We start from the raw sequence: 16,886 nt of genomic DNA on the forward strand, positions 1-16,886 counted from the left end.
TGCAGGGGCCAAGGAACTGGGTGGGATATAAACTCAGCGGTGATGCTGAGCCATGGACATTGAAGGGGAGGTGGCAGGCCCTCCCTTGCACTCTCTGGTGCTGGTGTACCTGTTCTGGTATCGCTGGCTCTGCAGCCACCCAGGCAGCAGACTGTCCTTGGGCATCCCTGGTGGGGGTGTGAGATGGGGCAGGGGGGCACGTGGCTGCAGGCAAAGGGAAAGGGACCTTCAAAAGTAGAGAGGGTCTGGGTCATGGTTTGGGGAGATGGGTGTCAAAAGTGGGGGCCAGACCCTAGTCTGAGACTCTGGGACATATTGGGGGGGCAGCAGGGGACACACTGTCCTTTGAGGATGTAGGGTAAGGTTAAAAGGCAGGTTAAAGAGCAATTCAGAGCAGTGCCCACAGGAAAAGGCTGGGGCTAGGGGAATTCCTGGGGAAACATCGTTCTTCTCAAGAACAGTATAGGACCCTGCACCTTAACTTCACCAGAGCCCACATCCGTGCCACCTTCCCCTCCTCCTACAGCAGCGCAGGGCTGCAGAGGTCGGGCTGGCCTGTCGCCGAGGAGCTGGGAAAGGTCGAACAACAGCTTTGTCCTCCCAGATCAGCTGTGTGCCACCTCGGAGATGTCCCAGCCTGGCCACCCCGCCCACCCCCGTCGTTCCCGGGGCTCCCCCCTCCCCATTCTCCACCCTCCATCCTCTTCCTCCCCCGGGCTGGCGCCCCGCCCCGTGCCCGGAGGCGGGACCTGGGCTCCGGGGAGCAAGGGCAGCTGCTGTGGGGAGCTGCTGTGGGGAGCAGGTGGGGAGCCAGCCCCCCGCACGCATGGCACCCGGGCCCTGCCCTGCAGCCGCTGGCCTCCGCCCCGCGCGCCCTGCCTTGGATGCTTGGGCTGGTGTCTGCTGGGGAACTGATGCCTTCGGTCCAGACTCCCAGCTGATGGCTCTGATCTCCTTTGCTGCCCCTTCGACCCCCAGCCTGGGATCCTTGGCCTCTCTACTGGGAGCTGGGATGCTCGCTTTCCTCCTGGCAGAGTGTGCCAGCCACCTGCCAGTCACCTCGGAGTATTTTCCCATCACGTGTCTCTGCCTCACTGGGTCATTGAGCTGTCTTAGTCTGTGAAAACTCCCCTGCTTCACCAGTATCCTCCGGAGTGGCTCTCTTTGACTTTCTGGTCTTTACCCACCCTATTCCTTGGCCACATCGTATTCAGACCTTGCTCTTGGCTGGTCCTGCGCCTTTGGATGCTTCAAGAAGAGCGGACAGCTTCACATGGAGGTACAGGCAGAGGTTGTCCTTGTTCAATAGGATACTGGCTGCGTTGGGAGCAATTTGGGAGCCATGGGCCGTCGGGTCATCCATGGTCTCTCTGGAGCTGCAGTCTTCCTTGTCAGCGTGGCTCTCCTCTCCGTGCGGCACCGTGGGGCTCAGGAAACAGTTCAGTACCCGAGGCTCAGGGAGGGGATGTTGGAGAAGCCAGAGCAATGGAGCAAAGTGAGCCCAGAGGGAGGAGGTGGCAGCGGGCAGAAGGTCCCACAAGTCCATCCTCCAGAGGGATACAGGACTGAGGAAAGCCTGACACTTGGGGACATTTTCATAGCTGTGAAGACAACCAAGAGATTTCACCAGAGCAGGATGGAGCTGCTCCTGGACACATGGATATCCCGGGCCAGAGAGCAGGTGAGCATGTGGATTCAGGCTAGACAGGGGGTGTTTGGTAATGGGGCAAGGACAGAGTGTCGGTGGGGGGGGATAAAGGCCAAAGGAAGGGGAGGTTGGGTACTGCAGTCCTACCTTTGCCTCATTTTCCCTGATTCTTACTTCTGTTCATGTTGAAAGGGGGATGCTACCTGGGAAAAATGTTTCACCAGTAGCTGCTTCATAGGAAAAAAGGCTGGCAGAGAGCTTCTGTGGGCTCTTCCCATGAAGGCTAGGAGGACATGTGCTCTTAGCAGGCATCACTTGTCCTTAACCTAAGCCTGAATCTTTCACCTTGAGGTGGAAGGGATTTAATTTCCTTTTTTTAACCAGTGACACCATGGGCCACAGACTGCCTGGGCTACACCAGACTGAGAACACAGACCGTCCTGGGTCTGTATGAAATGGTGGTTTTCTACCTCCTAGCACCATGAGTTTGCTGGGTTTCGAGCCGAGTGGCTCCCCCTGGCCCTCCCTGAGGATGCCTGCAATGCACAGGGGCACCCTTCGCCCCGGACTGTGTGGTGCAGAGGGCAGGAGAGTGAGGCAGGAGGACCCGGAGGACCTCGTGGAGTGCAGGAGGGGTGTTTGCAGCCCTGTTCACTCACTAGCACATCAGCACAATCCATGCCTTGCTTTCTTGGGCAGATCCTCTCATGTGCGTGATCTTGAAGTGATGTGCTGATTTTTTTTTTAACTGGGGGTCTGATGTTTCCACCTTTGTAAAGCAGAGTTTGGAGAGTTTCCTTCCTGTTAGAAGAATTGATGTGGGGCACCGCGTCGGTGGTGCTGTGCAAACTGGCTTACTGGTGGGCAGAAGTACTCCCCAGAGCTCGGGTACTTCTCTCCCTCCTTCTCAGAGCTGCTTCTCAAGAAAGAAGTCCTGTGGCTGCCTTCAAAGGGTGTTTTTTTGCCTCTGCCTGTGTGTGACAGGTGCCTAGAAGACAAGTTCAGGCCTCATCAAGGAAGGGGGATGGGGGCGGAGGTATTGGGTAGGAGAGTGCTTGAAGCAAGGCAGGGTTTTCTGGGTAAGGGTGGTTTTCCATTGCATGGTGCTGCAACTGTCTGGTCTGCTACTGTCGTCACAGGAAGCCATGTCCTATTTTGAGCATGCTTCCCCTCCTGTCTGCGTGTCCCTCTCAGCATCTGCGATGTACTGCTTCCTCCTCCAGATGCACTTCTCCTCTCTGCTTGACCTCAGACCAGCAGGTCTTTGGAGAAACCAAGCCCAAACACATGGCTGCACTGGCACTGAGATACTGTGACTGGGGCTTTTGGACTGGGTTTTTAAGGAGCAGCTCACCTTTCGCTCCTCATGCGTTTGACAAGCAGGTGCCTGGCCAATCTGCTGATGACAGGAATTAGATACTAGCTCCCCAGATTCATTTGACCCTCTGTTTGGCAAACAAATGATGTCCAAACCTGGGAAGAGGTGTTGAATTTTCCATGCTGCTGCCAGGCTCTAGGAAGGCTTCACAGACTGAGCAGGGGAATAGGAAGGAAGGGTAGAGTGGGAACGCCAGTCATTTTTAAACAGTTTTTTCATTGTTATCAATTTTTGTTGCAAAATCAGTGTTTTCCTCCCACTTTCTCAATTTTCCATGTTTTGCTTCTGCTTTTTTTTAATAAATGGCCTTGAGGGCAGGGGTGTGGGGGCAGGGAGGGAGGTAAATAGAAGTACATGAATGTCAAAAGCTCTTTTTTTTTTTTAATATACTGTTGCTGGCGTGGTTTTTTGGAGGTAGGGGAAAGGGTTCGTTTTGAAAAACTGACAATATAGAAACCTTGATTAGCAAAAAACCCTAGAGCTCTTAATCTGCAAAGGACATTTGATTGCTGTGGGGCCAGGGATAGGGCACCAGATCTCCTATTATTGAGTCTTTATGGAGAGACATAGGCTTAAAACCCAGTCCCAGAGAGATCCAGGTTTTCAGAAGCCCTGAAGGGCAGAGACTGCCTCCTCCTAGGGCTGACCCCCCCATCTTGCTGTCTCACTTGCCCTTACTCATGGCTGGAGACCAGTTCAGTGGGTCCTTCTTTGCAGATGTCCAGCAGGGAAATTTTAATAGCCAGCCGTGCTACTGATGCCAAGCCTGGTTTCCGAGCTGGTTACCTGCACGGTGTCCTCCCAGAGGAAGGAACCCAGACCTCACAGGTCAGGCTTAGGTGACTGTAACAGGAGGCAGGAACAGATGTGGTTTTTATGGCTAGGACAGACTGTACAGGAGCCAAATTAAAAGTCCTCTGTGTTGAACTCTTTTGGGGTAGACAATAAGAGAAAGAGACATTTTCCCTGAAACTGCGCTGTTCAAACAGAGGAGAAAATATGCAGCTGGTGGGAGACAAAAGGGGAAATGTGAGGTGGACACTCTTCACTAGACCACGCTCTACCTCTTGAGAACTGATCCACGACAAACTTTCCACTGGAGCTTGATGTGGAAGTCATTTCAGTGAAAGGCCTTCTCCTCAGCAAAGGTTTTGTCTAAACCTGATTTGATGATTGTTTAGGCCGGATAGGATCTTGGAGTGGCTTACATTTTTGGCCCTGCTAGTTTTGATGGAGGTAAGTGTGGGTTTCTGGTCTGAAATGGCATTTTGTTTGGTAATGTAAACTGATTCTAGCAACTCCTCCTTTTGGAAACTCAGACATCCAATCGATTGAACTGAAACCTTTGGATGACCCATCCTGAACTGGCTTTCATATTTTCAGTGCTGTGAACACACTGCAGATTTTGAATCTGTTCTCTGGGCAGGACACAACAATAATGCTACTGAGATGTTTGCATTTTGGAGGGGTTTTCTTCCTGGAGAAGGGATATCCTGAGAGCCTGGGAGATGAACATGGCCCTGGATTGCCAGATTCCACATTTTTATTCCCTTTTCCTAGTTTTTCCTTGCTAGGCTACTTTCCCAAATTGGGATGAGGAGGTCTCGAAGTCTAGTGCTTATCCATTACATGGGCTCTTATGTCCACGGAGAGCCGCCAAAGTCATTTAACACCAGTGGCCCATATCACTGCTTGCACTGCTGTCCAGCAGGCATCCTTTCCCACCCAGCCATCTTCTCCAGAACAGAGGGATGCTTTCTGTGCTGCATATCTCCTCAGGCCCCGATTGGCTGCCCTGCAGTAGCATTGGCATCCATCCTGGTCCAGTCTCTGTGCCGAGGCACCACAATGGGAGGTCCTGCATGACCTCATAGGTGTTCTGGTGGAGAATAGGAGGGTGGATTTGATGGGGATGTTGCTTCTGTCTACCCCATTTGCCTGCAGGGACAGAAGTGACACCAGATGTTCCTCTGCTTGCCTGTCCGTATCAGGGAGAGCAGGTCTGGCATGGCCCGAGAGACCTGAATCTCTTCCAGACTCCATTAGTATGGACAACAGCGGCTGGTGTCTCCTTGAGAAAGACCTGCAGAACTGGACCAAATGGTCTCCAGGCAGGTTTTTAGCTGGGGCATTTCTCTCTCTCTCCCATCCCAACACCATGTGTGGATCTGCTGAGGGACACATGGCAGTGGTCAAGTGTTCCAGGTTGCCCACTCACAGCCATGAGGGATGTAGAGACAAGGATGCAGGCAGCTGCCTGTGCTATTGTGATCTTCTTCAGGACAGAGCCAGGGCACATACTGCGCCATCTCTGGAGTACTGTAGCCAGGTATGCTATGGAAATCAGAGTTTGAGACAGCCAGAGAAATCAGATTTGCCTAGTCCGTGCACTCACAGTTCTCTTTTTCCAGCTATTTTGGACAGTCTGGAGTTCCCTGTGGTGGCAATGTTCCTTCAACCTTGCATTCCCACAGAAACATGTTGGATGTCTGCAAAAAAACTTTTCCCACCTTGCATCAAGAGAAAAGTGGGAACCTTGGAATATTCTCACAAGTAGAAAATCTGGCAAAAGATGCAAATTCCTATTCTAAGTCAATCAAATATGATGCTTATTAGACGCTTGATTTCTAGTCAGTTTTATGTCTGTAAGCTGTCATTTCCAGCAACAATGCTTCTGGGTTTTTTTTAAAATGTCAGAAAGTTTCAACGGTTTCAGATTTTTTTTTCTTTAAGATGAAATATTTGTTATAGTGGAAATTTCTGGCTCTGACACACTAGTGAGGGAAATCCTGTGCCACCGACAATCCCTGCCTTGCCTGAAGGTTGCGATATGGTCCCCTGACCCAGAGCAACTCCTTTATGTGAGACTTTGCTAATTGCTTCTTGTCCCGTGATCACCTCGAAAGTGGTTTTAACTAAGAGACTTTACTAGTGGGCTGGGGTAGGAATGTGCATGGCCCATTGCTGCAGCTCAGTTGTTGCAGGGTAATTTGCCAAGTCACTGTAGCATATACATATCATGAAACCATCCTGCTGTCTGTGCTGGAGCCAGGTGGTCTCTTAGGGTCCTTCATTGCTTTCTTTTCATGTGCAGAACATTTCTCTTTCCACATCCTCCTGATGGGGGCATATCTGCCAAACGCTGGGTGGGTGTGGGGAGATGTAGACTCTCATCTCCTTGTCAGAGCCTTTGGGAGCACTGATGGCTCCTGGAGCTGTTTTCTGCCTGCCTCGTCCCCTTTGTCCCTGCCCAGGTGCTGCATTTAACCAGCTTGTGGGCAGCTGGTGGAGAAACTGTTTACGGCTCGCGACTCCTTTTTGATTTCATGAAAGCTCATTTTCTGCCTGAGGAAAGCTTTTCTCCACCAGCCCTGATCCCTGCCTGGCCCTGAAGAGGGGGAGATGTGCCACATAATGGCAGTGAGAGGGATTAGAGAGGCCTGGGGGTAGAGGAGGAGGCAGCAATAAGCGGCAGGGGGCTGTGCACACTTAACACACAAACAGATGTTCTGCTTTTAACCCGAGCATCATTCAGCCACAGTGCTTCCATTTTTTTACCACCGACACCTAAGCCAGGGCTCCCTCACCCCCTCACTCAGTGTCACAGGCCCCTTCTCCCTGTTCCCAAGGTGAAGGGGGGTGTGTGTGTGAGTGAAGCCACACAAGCAGATGATTGTGCTATGCAGAGTGTGGCGATCCCTCTGCTCAACTGCTGCCTGGGAAGGGGAGCATGGCAGCAGAGGACAGAGTGGGGTGACCATGGTAAGCATGTCCAGCTGCGGAGGGGAAGGGGTGGGTGGACAGGAGCAGCACCAGCTCCAGCCTTGAGAGTAACTTCCTTTCCTCATTTCCCCAGACCTACGTCTTCACCGATGAAGAAGATGATGCCCTGAAAAGGAGAATGGGTAACAACCTAATGACTTGTCATATAATAACACCACCTTCCCCCCACCTTCAGCCTCTGAACTGCCACAGCCTTGGGAGGGGGCCTGGCACGAAGGCTGGCTCTCCTGCACCAGCGCTGCCCCTTGAAGTGCACCCCTCGCCACGTCCCGTGGGAGGACTGCAAGCTGCAACAGTGATGGTTTGGTTCAGTTGGCTTACTCAGGGCATGCAGTCAGCTGGAGGTAGGGTGCTGTCTGCCTTAAGGCATCCATGGGCAGAAGCAACCCATGAGAGAGCCCTTCAGCCCCCACACCCTGGCTAGCAGTGGGCAGGGTGGAAGTGTGTTTGGCAGGTGTCCTAGTCTTGGTCAAGATGCTTGGCTTTTTCCAGGTTTCATCTCCTGCTAGGGAGAAGGATGGAGACCACATCACCGTGGGCTTGGATGCCTGTTCAGGGTGGGGCTGTGAGGAGGTTGGCTGTGAACAAACCCCTTCCCTCCTGGCCAGGGATCCTCCCTGTGACCATGTGAAGTGGGCCAGCCCTGAGCCACAGCTTTCTGTCTCACTGCAGGCAACCACGCGATCTTCACCAACTGCTCTGCTGAGCACAGCCACCTGGCCCTCTCCTGCAAGATGGCTGCTGAGTTCAATGCATTCATGGCCAGCGACCAGAGGTGAGACAGGGCTGCCATGAGGGGGACCCCTGAAATCAAGATGTACCCTCCTTAGTGCAAGCCTCTTGTGTCTTCACTCCTGTCTCCCTGCAGCTGGTTTTGCCACATGGATGATGACAACTACCTGAACTCTCAGGCCCTTCTGAAGCTCTTGTCCTCCTACTCTGCAATGTGGGACATTTACCTGGGGAAACCCAGCCTGAACCGACCCATCCGGGCCTCCGAAACTCTGCCAAACAACCAGACGGTACAGCCCGTGGTGGGGGTGTGGGGGCCAATGAGTTGCTTTTAGTGGTCTGGTTCATTGGCCGTAGATGTACCCCAAGGAGAGACAGGTCCCAAGAGCAACAGACAACAGCTGAAAACTTGCCAGTCTTGTCTGAACATGGCTGTAGGTGTTGACTCAACCCTATCTACCTAGGGGAAGAGTCCCATGTGGCTGCTGAGCCTTTGGGTACCTGTCTGCCAGGAGATAAGCCTGCTTTGGGCAGCCTACCTGCTGCTGCCAGCAGGAACTTGGCCGCTCAAAATATGAGGTCAAAATCTGTGATGTGCTGCTGTTAAGTCCTTCTTCTGAGCAGCAGTCCGGGGTCTGGGGCGACAATAAGGCTGTGTTTGTCCTGGCATCAAATCTAGGTTTCCAGCATTCCCATCTCAGGGAGTATGGGATTGTTTGAGCCTCTGCCATTGATTTTCTCTGCGCTTTCTCTCCAGAAATCTGTGCACTTCTGGTTTGCCACGGGAGGGGCTGGGTTCTGCATCAGCCGCAAGCTGGCAAGCAAGATGGTGCCGTGGGCCAGGTGAGCTCTGCTGGTGGGTATGGGAGCCTTAGGGGATGAAGAACATGGCTGCACGTTAATTCCTGGCAATGTCAAATCTGGATTTATGGTGTTTGCAAGGATGTTTGCAAGGGTGCAGAGTGCCACATGCTAGACATCTGCAAGCATGTGGAACTGGAGGAAGGATGTAGTGTGTGGGTCTGCCACCTGATTAGAAAGAGGCAAGAGCAGGCATGTCAGCAAACATGACCATAGGATAACATACTCCCCTCTCCCCAACTCCTTTCAGCTCTTGGGTATTCCCCCACACCCTTTCCCTTTCAGCTTCCCTTGCCTCTTCACCCAAGTGCTTTCCTTGCCTGCCTCTCTTCTCTCCCCTTGATATGTCTCTTCCCAACCTCCTGTACCTCCCTTCTGAGCTAATATCCCATTCCCCCACCCCAAACCCTCTTCAGCTTCTTACAGTGGCCACTGTCATTTCCTCAGCTTGGTGCATGGAGAACAGAAGTAGGTCCCGACATCTTGTTTTAGCCCAGCCTACAAGAAGATGATGTTTCCTGTGACACCCAAGGTTATATCACAGGCTATATGCACATACACTAATAGGCAGTGGCTGTGCCAGTCTTACCCAGGTCTGTGTGTATCCAGAAAGAGGTATTCCGTCCACATCAGGTGGCTGGTGTAGCTGAAACCCATAATAAATATTTTGTTGTGGACCCAGACAGGAGGATGATCTGTGATCTAGGGTAAAATGAAAGTGGCATGGATAGATAATGCCTAACTTGGCATAATCTTCCACGACTGTGTTAAAATGCTTAGAACACAGTTGAACTAGCTGAGGCATGTTATAGTAGACAGTGCTTCATGCTGTGTGACTGCTTCCAGTTACAGGAGCCTTAAAATTTGGTTTAGTCTATCATCAAAGGGTGGCCAAGCATGCTGTGTTACACTACAGTGAAGCCATGGATGTCTTATTCAAGCTGCACGAGACTGACCTGTTTCTTCTTCCTCCTGGTCCTGGCCATGTGGGCCCGCTGTTTCTCTTGTGCTGGCTTGTCTGACCCCTCAGGGGCTCAGTGCAGCTCACCAAGCAGATGAAAAAGTGACTTGGCAAAGTGTGCAAGCTCTCTGCATCAGCTCGCTGCAAAGCTGGGTATGTCTCAGGGACGGCACCTGACAAACAGTGGAACAGGATGGCTGGGAGTGGTCGAAGACCAAACACACTCCCAAATCTTTGCAAGTGGAACCCAGGGATTTCTTGCCTAGTTCCAAGATTTACTTTGGTTTTCAGTTAAGTCCTTCATTTATCTCCCACCCAAGTGGATACCTGTATCCTTCCCTACTCTTTTCCTAACCCATGCAGTGCTACTGTCTTCCAGTGGCAGGAACTTCCTGAGCACTTCAGAGCTCATCCGCCTGCCGGACGACTGTACCGTGGGTTACATCGTTGAGTGCAAAGTTGGTGGGCAGCTGCTTCCCAGTGCACTCTTCCACTCCCACCTGGAGAACCTGCAGCTTATCCCCCCCTCTCAGCTCATGCACCAGGTGAGATGGGGAAATGGAGCAAGAGGGAAGTGTGTGAGAAGTGGAGGGGAGCTTACAGGCACATTGCTCCGTTGGTGGCACTGATGTGGTTTGAATCAATCATCTGCTCTTTTGGGGAGGTTTTCCTGACAAATGCTTCTTTGAAATAAGGAGCGGATGTTGTCTGCAGCACAGATGCCAGTCGCGGTGCCCCTGGAGTCAATGGTGGGGAGCACATGTATGGGAAGTAATGGGAGGATTGACAGCATCCCTGGGGGGAACATGGCACAAGGACAAGCAGAAATAATGATTGATTGAGGAAGGGGCTTTGACATGGCACCGTGTCTGCTTTGTGAGGGGGGATTAGCATGGTGGATGATCATGGGAAGGAAGACAGGAGAGACATGGAAGGCAGAGGCCAAGCCAGCAGAGAAGGCATCAGAATGGGAGCTCCTCTTACCCAAAGCAAACTCCTTGCTCCTGAGCTCACCTCATCCTCCCTGCTCCTTTCTCACTACCCCTCTTTGCAGGTCACCCTCAGCTACGGCGTCTTTGAGAACAAGCTCAATGTTATTGAACTCAATGGCCCCTTCTCACCCCAAGAGGATCCCTCAAGGTATGTGGCATGAATGCTCCAGGTGTTGCTGCAGTGTGAGCCCTCAGACAACTGGCTGGGAGGGGGAGGCAGCCAAATGGGGTGCATGAGGTCTAGAGTGAGGGACAGAAACCTTGCAGTCACATGGCTTATTGGGTGAGGGGCATGCCAGTATTAAGCTGTTTGTGAATGCTTACAAACTTTGCAAACCTTTTTGGATGGGTGGGAAGAAAAGGAGTATCAAAACATTTTATTTGAAAAATTCCTGAGCCAAAAGTATTGCCTTTTATTTCACATTTTGAGACTGAACAAGCTAACCTTTTGCTTCTGGGACAGGAACAGAAATGTTCTTTTCAACTCAGGAAAGGAAATTCTGCTTGCTTTTTCATTTTTTGTTTTGCTGAGAAAAACTAAAGGGAAAAAAGAAAAAGGTTCACTTCAGGCTGACTGCAAACAAAAGTGGTCTTTCATTTACCTTCTCTGCTTTGAGTGAACAAACCTAAAGTTGTTATTTGCAGAACATGGGTAGGAAGCTCCTGGCTGGAGATAGCAGGGGTGAGAAGCATCTAGGCAATGAAAAGAGCATCAACAGAACAATGTAGCAGGGGCTGGTGCAGTGCCTGTCTCTCTGCCTGTGATCAGGGTGAGCCATGGGCCTGTGCTACATGGGCCAGAACTGGATCAAGGTGCTGGAGGGAGGCTTGGCTGCTTAATTTTGCTGAGAAAAGACGTCTTGAGATGAACAACCAGTCCTGGAGCTCTGTAGTGCAGGGCGGGTGCCTGATGTGGGATGGGACACAAGAGAGAGGTCTTCCATTCTCCAGATGTGTGCTGGTGTGAAAACACCCACCTGACCTTCCTTCACTCTCTCCCCAGCAGGTTTCGATCACTCCACTGCCATCTCTATCCCGACACCTCCTGGTGCCTGCAAGCTGTTGGCTGGTGATGACTGAGCCTCAGCTACAGTGGGTCCTGGTGACATCCATTCACCTGGTGCATTCAGGGAGTGGGACACAGAAGAAGCTTGGTGCTCCCAGTTTCCCCTTTTCTGTCATAGTCTTGGGGCTGTGTGATGGCTTTTTGGGTCTTCGCTGAATACTGGTGACACAGGACAAGAGACAAGATCTATTCCAAAGATGGATAACATGAGCTGGACACATGGATGAATTTCCCATCTGTGCTGGGATTCATGCAAGGGATGAGAGAAAGTATACTTTCCTTGAGCAGATCAATGACTGGGTAGCGACTGTTGGGCATTTGGGTAGAGATGGGGACCTGCTGCTGCTCCTTGCTGTGGGTTCATCTTGCTGGACGAGAAGAGCCCTGGGTATGGGCAACCAGTGCCCAGCTGACGACAGCTGATGGTGTGTCTTGGCTCCAGCTGCTCTGAGCAAGCCCTCTTCCTCTATATCTGCCTGTGCTTTCCCCACCACCCACTTCTTCCCAGCCACAGGCCATTGGCTGAGTCTCTGCTTAGTCAAGGTCTATAGAAATGGGAAATGTGACCATTTCTGTGCTGAACAAGTGCTGGAAACGCATAGTCCTTGCTTGGCAAAGGGGAGATGGGCAGGAAGTACAAAGAATCAGGGATTCCTACCTCTGATGAGACAAAAGAGAAAGGGGGTGGGGTGGGGGAGCCAGAAGGAGATTGACCGAGATGAGGATGGTTCCTGCACTGAACACTGGAGACTTGATGTCATATGGCCCTGCATTATTCCTCTCTTTTTACCTTCTTGATATGGGGTCAGGATAATCTCTTGCTCTAATTACTAACCTGTCGCCTGAGATTAGACTCCAACTCCTTTCTGTGAGAGAGGAGACATAAAGGATTAGAGTTGGCTGAAAGGGAGGAGAAAGGAAGAGATGGAGAAGGAGTGCTCAGGAGTGGATTAGAGGTTACAGCTTTATAATCTTCTCTGTGCCCCAACCAAAAAAATTAAGTCATGAAGGAAAGGAAGCAGCAAGCCAGAGCTTTTTATCTCCCTATTTCTTTCCTCCAGATGCTAAGAGCAGCTTTCTGCCTTCCTGCTGTCCCTGCTGAGCATAACGGGGGGAAGGAGCAGGCCCAAGTAGGTTACAAGTTTTCTGGCATGTTTGTGGAGAGTCCCTTTCTCAATACAGAGCCTGACATAAAAGCTGGACAATTCTGCTTGCTGGGGAATTAACTTTGGCACTGTTTTCTCCTTGTACACATGGTTAAATGGCTGGGGGAGAGTGTTGCAGGGAAAGCTGGAAGGCACAGAGGCTGTTTTAAATGGCAGGTGGTGCCACAAACAGGTATTTTTAAAGTGTGTTTCAAAACACACTGCTGGCACCTGTGAAACATTCCTGTAATCTCCAGATGAAAGGACAAATGCCCTTTCTCTGAAGAGCTGTTCAGCTTTGATGCTGCTGATGTGACTAAGCCGGCTGCTGCTGCGCTGGAAGAGCCAAGAGCAACTATCACTGTGCCTCTACCATTTGAAAACTGGCCACTCTATCGCCTCCTCCCACCCCACCAAGCACCAGCATCTCCTACACAGCACACATGAGGTTTAAAGGAAAGGCATCAGAAATACCTTCCACATCTGCAAAGGGGGATCCAGAAATGATTGAGCACTTTAATTTCTGGAGAAACAGAAAACAGGAGCCTGTAGAGCTGTTTTCCAATCTGGTCATTCTTCCTGGCATTTAACCAGCTTGTGAAGCAGCAAGCCCTGCTTTGTTCTTTTGCACAACGTGCCTTTGAACTGGAAATTCATCCTGAGCAGAGATAGGGGCTTGCTGATGCCAATGGACATTCCTTGAATCATGCAAAACATTTGGCTTGCACAGCTATGTGAACCTAGGAATCATGTGGCTTAAAACAGAAACAACCAGCTATTGGAAGACAGGTGCAGCACACAGGGCAAATGATTTGGTCTGAACTCTGCCAGAAGATGAAAAATGCGTCCACAACAAGAAATAAGAGTCTTCAAGAAAAATCTACACTACCCGGGCATCTTTTAGTTTTTCCCATTCAAACTTTCAGCTGTTGTTAATCAAGACTTTGAGCTAAAAAGCCTGTGGTAGCTGTGGATGTCCTGCTGACAGTCAAAACAAAATTAAATTCATGTGCCCGGAGAAGGAGAGGAAACTGGCAAAGCAGCTTCACTTTCCTGGGGAAAAGCAAAACAGAGAAACTGGAAGCCCACTTTGGATCCTGGCCTCACTCAGCTGGTCTGAAACGACCTGGTGCCTTTTGCATGGCTGCAGATCAGATGTTAAACAGGTTGAGTCCTTGAGTGGCTGCATGGGGACTGGTTTAAGACTGAGCTTCATTGCTGGAGCAGTTAAGTGCCACTTCTGTGGAAAATGTCTTGTCTCATAAGGAAACTGAGAACAGATGAGATGTCTGGGGCAGAGCATCTCTCGGGCTGTAGAGAAATGAATGACAGGAAAGTCCTGTTGTGCCTGTGACGACAATGCACTGGAAAGAAAATAGTCGACAAAAGAAACCAGGTTTTCTCTAAGAACAGAGAGACAGCTTAAGGGGACATTCACCACATGAAATCTGATCAACGTTAAAACCTAAGTTAAAATTAGTTTCAGGAATGGTTCCTGCCCCTGGGGCTTGCTATCAGATGTTGTGGGTTTACAGCCTCATTTTCCTAGTTTATTAAAATGTTTAGCTGCTTGGGAAAATGAGAAATGATTTCACATGAAACTTTTCAGGGGTCTTTTTCTATTCTCCTTCATGAATTTCTGATATAACAGTTAAAGTTTTTGGAGAGGTTCCACTGGTCTATTAATTTTTTTTCTTTCTTTTTCTTTTATTTATCTCTTTCTCTCCCTTTCTCTATCTCATGCTCCCTGTTCTCATTGCAGGAAAAAAACTCCTCTCCCAAGAATGAAAAGGGATGGAGACATGGTCTTTATATTTTACTGGGAAAAATGGGGTCAAAGTCAAAGATGTTAGCATGACCCTGCTGTTGTACAACATTAAGTGTAGTTCAAGGTTTCAAGTACAGAGACCTCTGCCTGCCCAGCACCATAGCAACCAACACTATTAATGATGTTTAAGCTGTATACTGAAGATTCAGGAAAAGGAGAAGGAGGGGGGAAAAAAGCAGTTACAGTGTTTGACATGTAAGTATTAAGTGAGGCTTTCATGTTAACAATGCCCTTTCTTCACTTTCCCCTTAGCTGTAAAGAATTTTTATAAGGAAACCCCTATCTGTCATTGCAAAAGAATGCTAATGACTATCGTTTCCTTTAGGGGTAAAAGAGAAGTTCGTGGAAATGGGTGGGAAACTGCAGTTGTCACTGAAGTCTTGAAGGGGCAAGAGGAGAATAGCAACCACTAGACAATTCTTCTGTCTCTGGTGCCAACTCCTCTTAACAGCTCTGCTGCCAAAGAAAAACACATTTCTCAGTCATTGTGGGATTTACCGAACTCATACCCAGATCGCAGCCTTCAGCTCTCTCCCCAGGCCTCTTGCTAAAGATGCAGCCTTCAAAAGACAAGCAGTTCATTAGACAGAAGCCAAAAGGTGAGAAATAGGGACAGGAAGAAAGGAGATTGGAAGGAAAGAAACCACCAAGCAGGGCCTTGGAGGAGGCCGTGGGAGCTGTGCATTGGAAGGGCTGTCTGGGAGCTGCCCAGCAATAGCAGGAAAGAGGGTGTTGCCTGGACCGTTGGCTCTAGATGTTTTTGTGATGACGGCAATTGTGTAGTCCATCAGTGCCACAGAGGATGCCAGCCTGTGAGTCAAGAGTTCACCTTGGAAGAGGTGAGATCAAGTTGCTTGGCCCTGAACACCCTTTTTTTTTTCTTTCTTTTTTTTTTTTTTAAATGACACTCCAGAGAAGTTGATGTCTTTTCATCTGACAATCATACTCAATTCCTTACAGAAGATTTGGCCTCTTAATTTCAATACTTCCTCTGCCCTTGCTTAAATGCAGGCTCTTCTTCAAGCAATCCACAGGTGGGATCAGCAGCTCTTTTCTTTCATTTATTTAATTTCTTTTGTCTTCCATCCCTGAAAAACCCTACAAGACACCTGGCTTGCTCTTTTGCACCACAGGCCACCAGGGTTCTACACACCTGAGCACACTCCTGCGTAGATGTGGGTGACTGCTCTATTCAGTAACTGCATGGGCACAGAGAGACATGGACCATACTTACGTTCTTCCTCGAGGCACCTGCTAGCAGCTGGTGCCAGAGATGGGATCTCATACTAGCTGGGACTTTCTTCTGTTCCAAATACTGCTTGACTTATGGCTCCACTGAAGAAATTGTGATTGTTACCATAGACATAAGCAAGGCCAGGAAGAAGAACAGCATCACAAATGTACGAATAACTGTGTCTGTTCTCACTAGCTGATGCAGGAATTTTTCTTCTAGGCTTTCTGCCCAATTACCTGGGAGGTAAAAGGAGTGCGGGGCTGAGCTGTTGTTGCTCAGCTGGCATTGCCTCTTTAAGGCTGTTCCTTGACAGCCTGAGATTTTTGTCACTTCCTGACTGATCCAGCTTAGACTCCAAGAAAGCTGGGAATTCATCTCTCTCCTTGTTTGACCTATATGTGATTAATGACAGACCCCAAGAATGGGCTCCTTGTCTATCTCCCATGTTTAAATTGCCTTCCAGGATTTTGCAAGGCTAAGGAGCCTCTTCAGATGTTACACCTGATTGTGCCTCTGTCAAGCCTCCCTTGGTTTTTCTGGGAGCTGCATCTGATTCATAGCAAACTTTGAGAACAAATTAAACTGAGTGCTTTGTACACGGATTTGCTGGCCCTGACCCTTCTGCCACTGCTTGAGAAGACAGTATTGATTTTAGCAACATAGGAAAAAGAAGTGCAACTGAATAGGCGAATTGGAAGGGTAGAGATGCTGCTGTTCTGAAGCCCTGCTATCCCCACCCCACCCGAAGAAGTGAGGCACAGAGAGAATCTGCAGCTGGTGCCTTTGGCCACGGTGTATTAAGGTGGAGGACTTGCCATGAAACATCCAGTGTTGGCACTGGCAGAGAATCCAGCAAGCCCGGTTCTGAGCCAAGGCCAGTTTGTGCTTGGTGCTGGACAGAGAGAATTAACGGAGCGCTTACAAGCAGAGACAGGGTGGAGGAGGAGGGGAGAGCTTGCAGGATTGATAAGACAGTATTGTCACATCTAAGCAGGGGGAACAAGATGGCTTTTGGGACAGGGAGGGGCAGACTTCAGGACCAAGGTCCCTCTCCACCCTGAAATTCCATGAAGCAACAGATCTGAAAGATGGCTTATATAAGCAGATGGGAAGGGAGAGGTGAGGGATTAAGGAAGTCATCTGGATAAGAGAAAGGACCAGAACAAAATCCACAACCTCTCAATGGCTGTGTTGGCAACTGATGAATGCTAGGCTGAGGACCAGTACCTTGGAGATTACCTTGGGATTCAACAAAAAG

At 49.9% G+C, this 16,886-nt stretch overlaps 1 protein-coding gene across 2 annotated transcripts; it reads left to right on the top strand.

The window, feature by feature from the left end:
- The first annotated feature begins 747 nt into the window (after positions 1–747).
- On the top strand, positions 748–16,230 carry MFNG (MFNG O-fucosylpeptide 3-beta-N-acetylglucosaminyltransferase). 2 transcript variants are annotated; one of them, XM_056341195.1, is made up of 8 exons: positions 748–1,681; positions 6,883–6,931; positions 7,482–7,584; positions 7,678–7,831; positions 8,299–8,384; positions 9,743–9,908; positions 10,418–10,503; positions 11,359–16,230. In XM_056341195.1, exons 1-8 carry the CDS (start codon positions 1,343–1,345, stop codon positions 11,426–11,428), a joined length of 1,053 nt encoding a protein of 350 aa, XP_056197170.1. In that variant the 5' UTR covers positions 748–1,342; the 3' UTR covers positions 11,429–16,230. The 2 variants fall into 2 exon arrangements, with proteins under 2 accessions (XP_056197170.1, XP_056197171.1); XM_056341196.1 differs by having other exon boundaries at positions 11,362–16,230.
- Positions 16,231–16,886: the final 656 nt, after the last annotated feature.

Source organism: Falco biarmicus, chromosome 5 (genome assembly GCF_023638135.1).
Source record: "Falco biarmicus isolate bFalBia1 chromosome 5, bFalBia1.pri, whole genome shotgun sequence".
Lineage (NCBI taxonomy): Eukaryota > Metazoa > Chordata > Aves > Falconiformes > Falconidae > Falco > Falco biarmicus.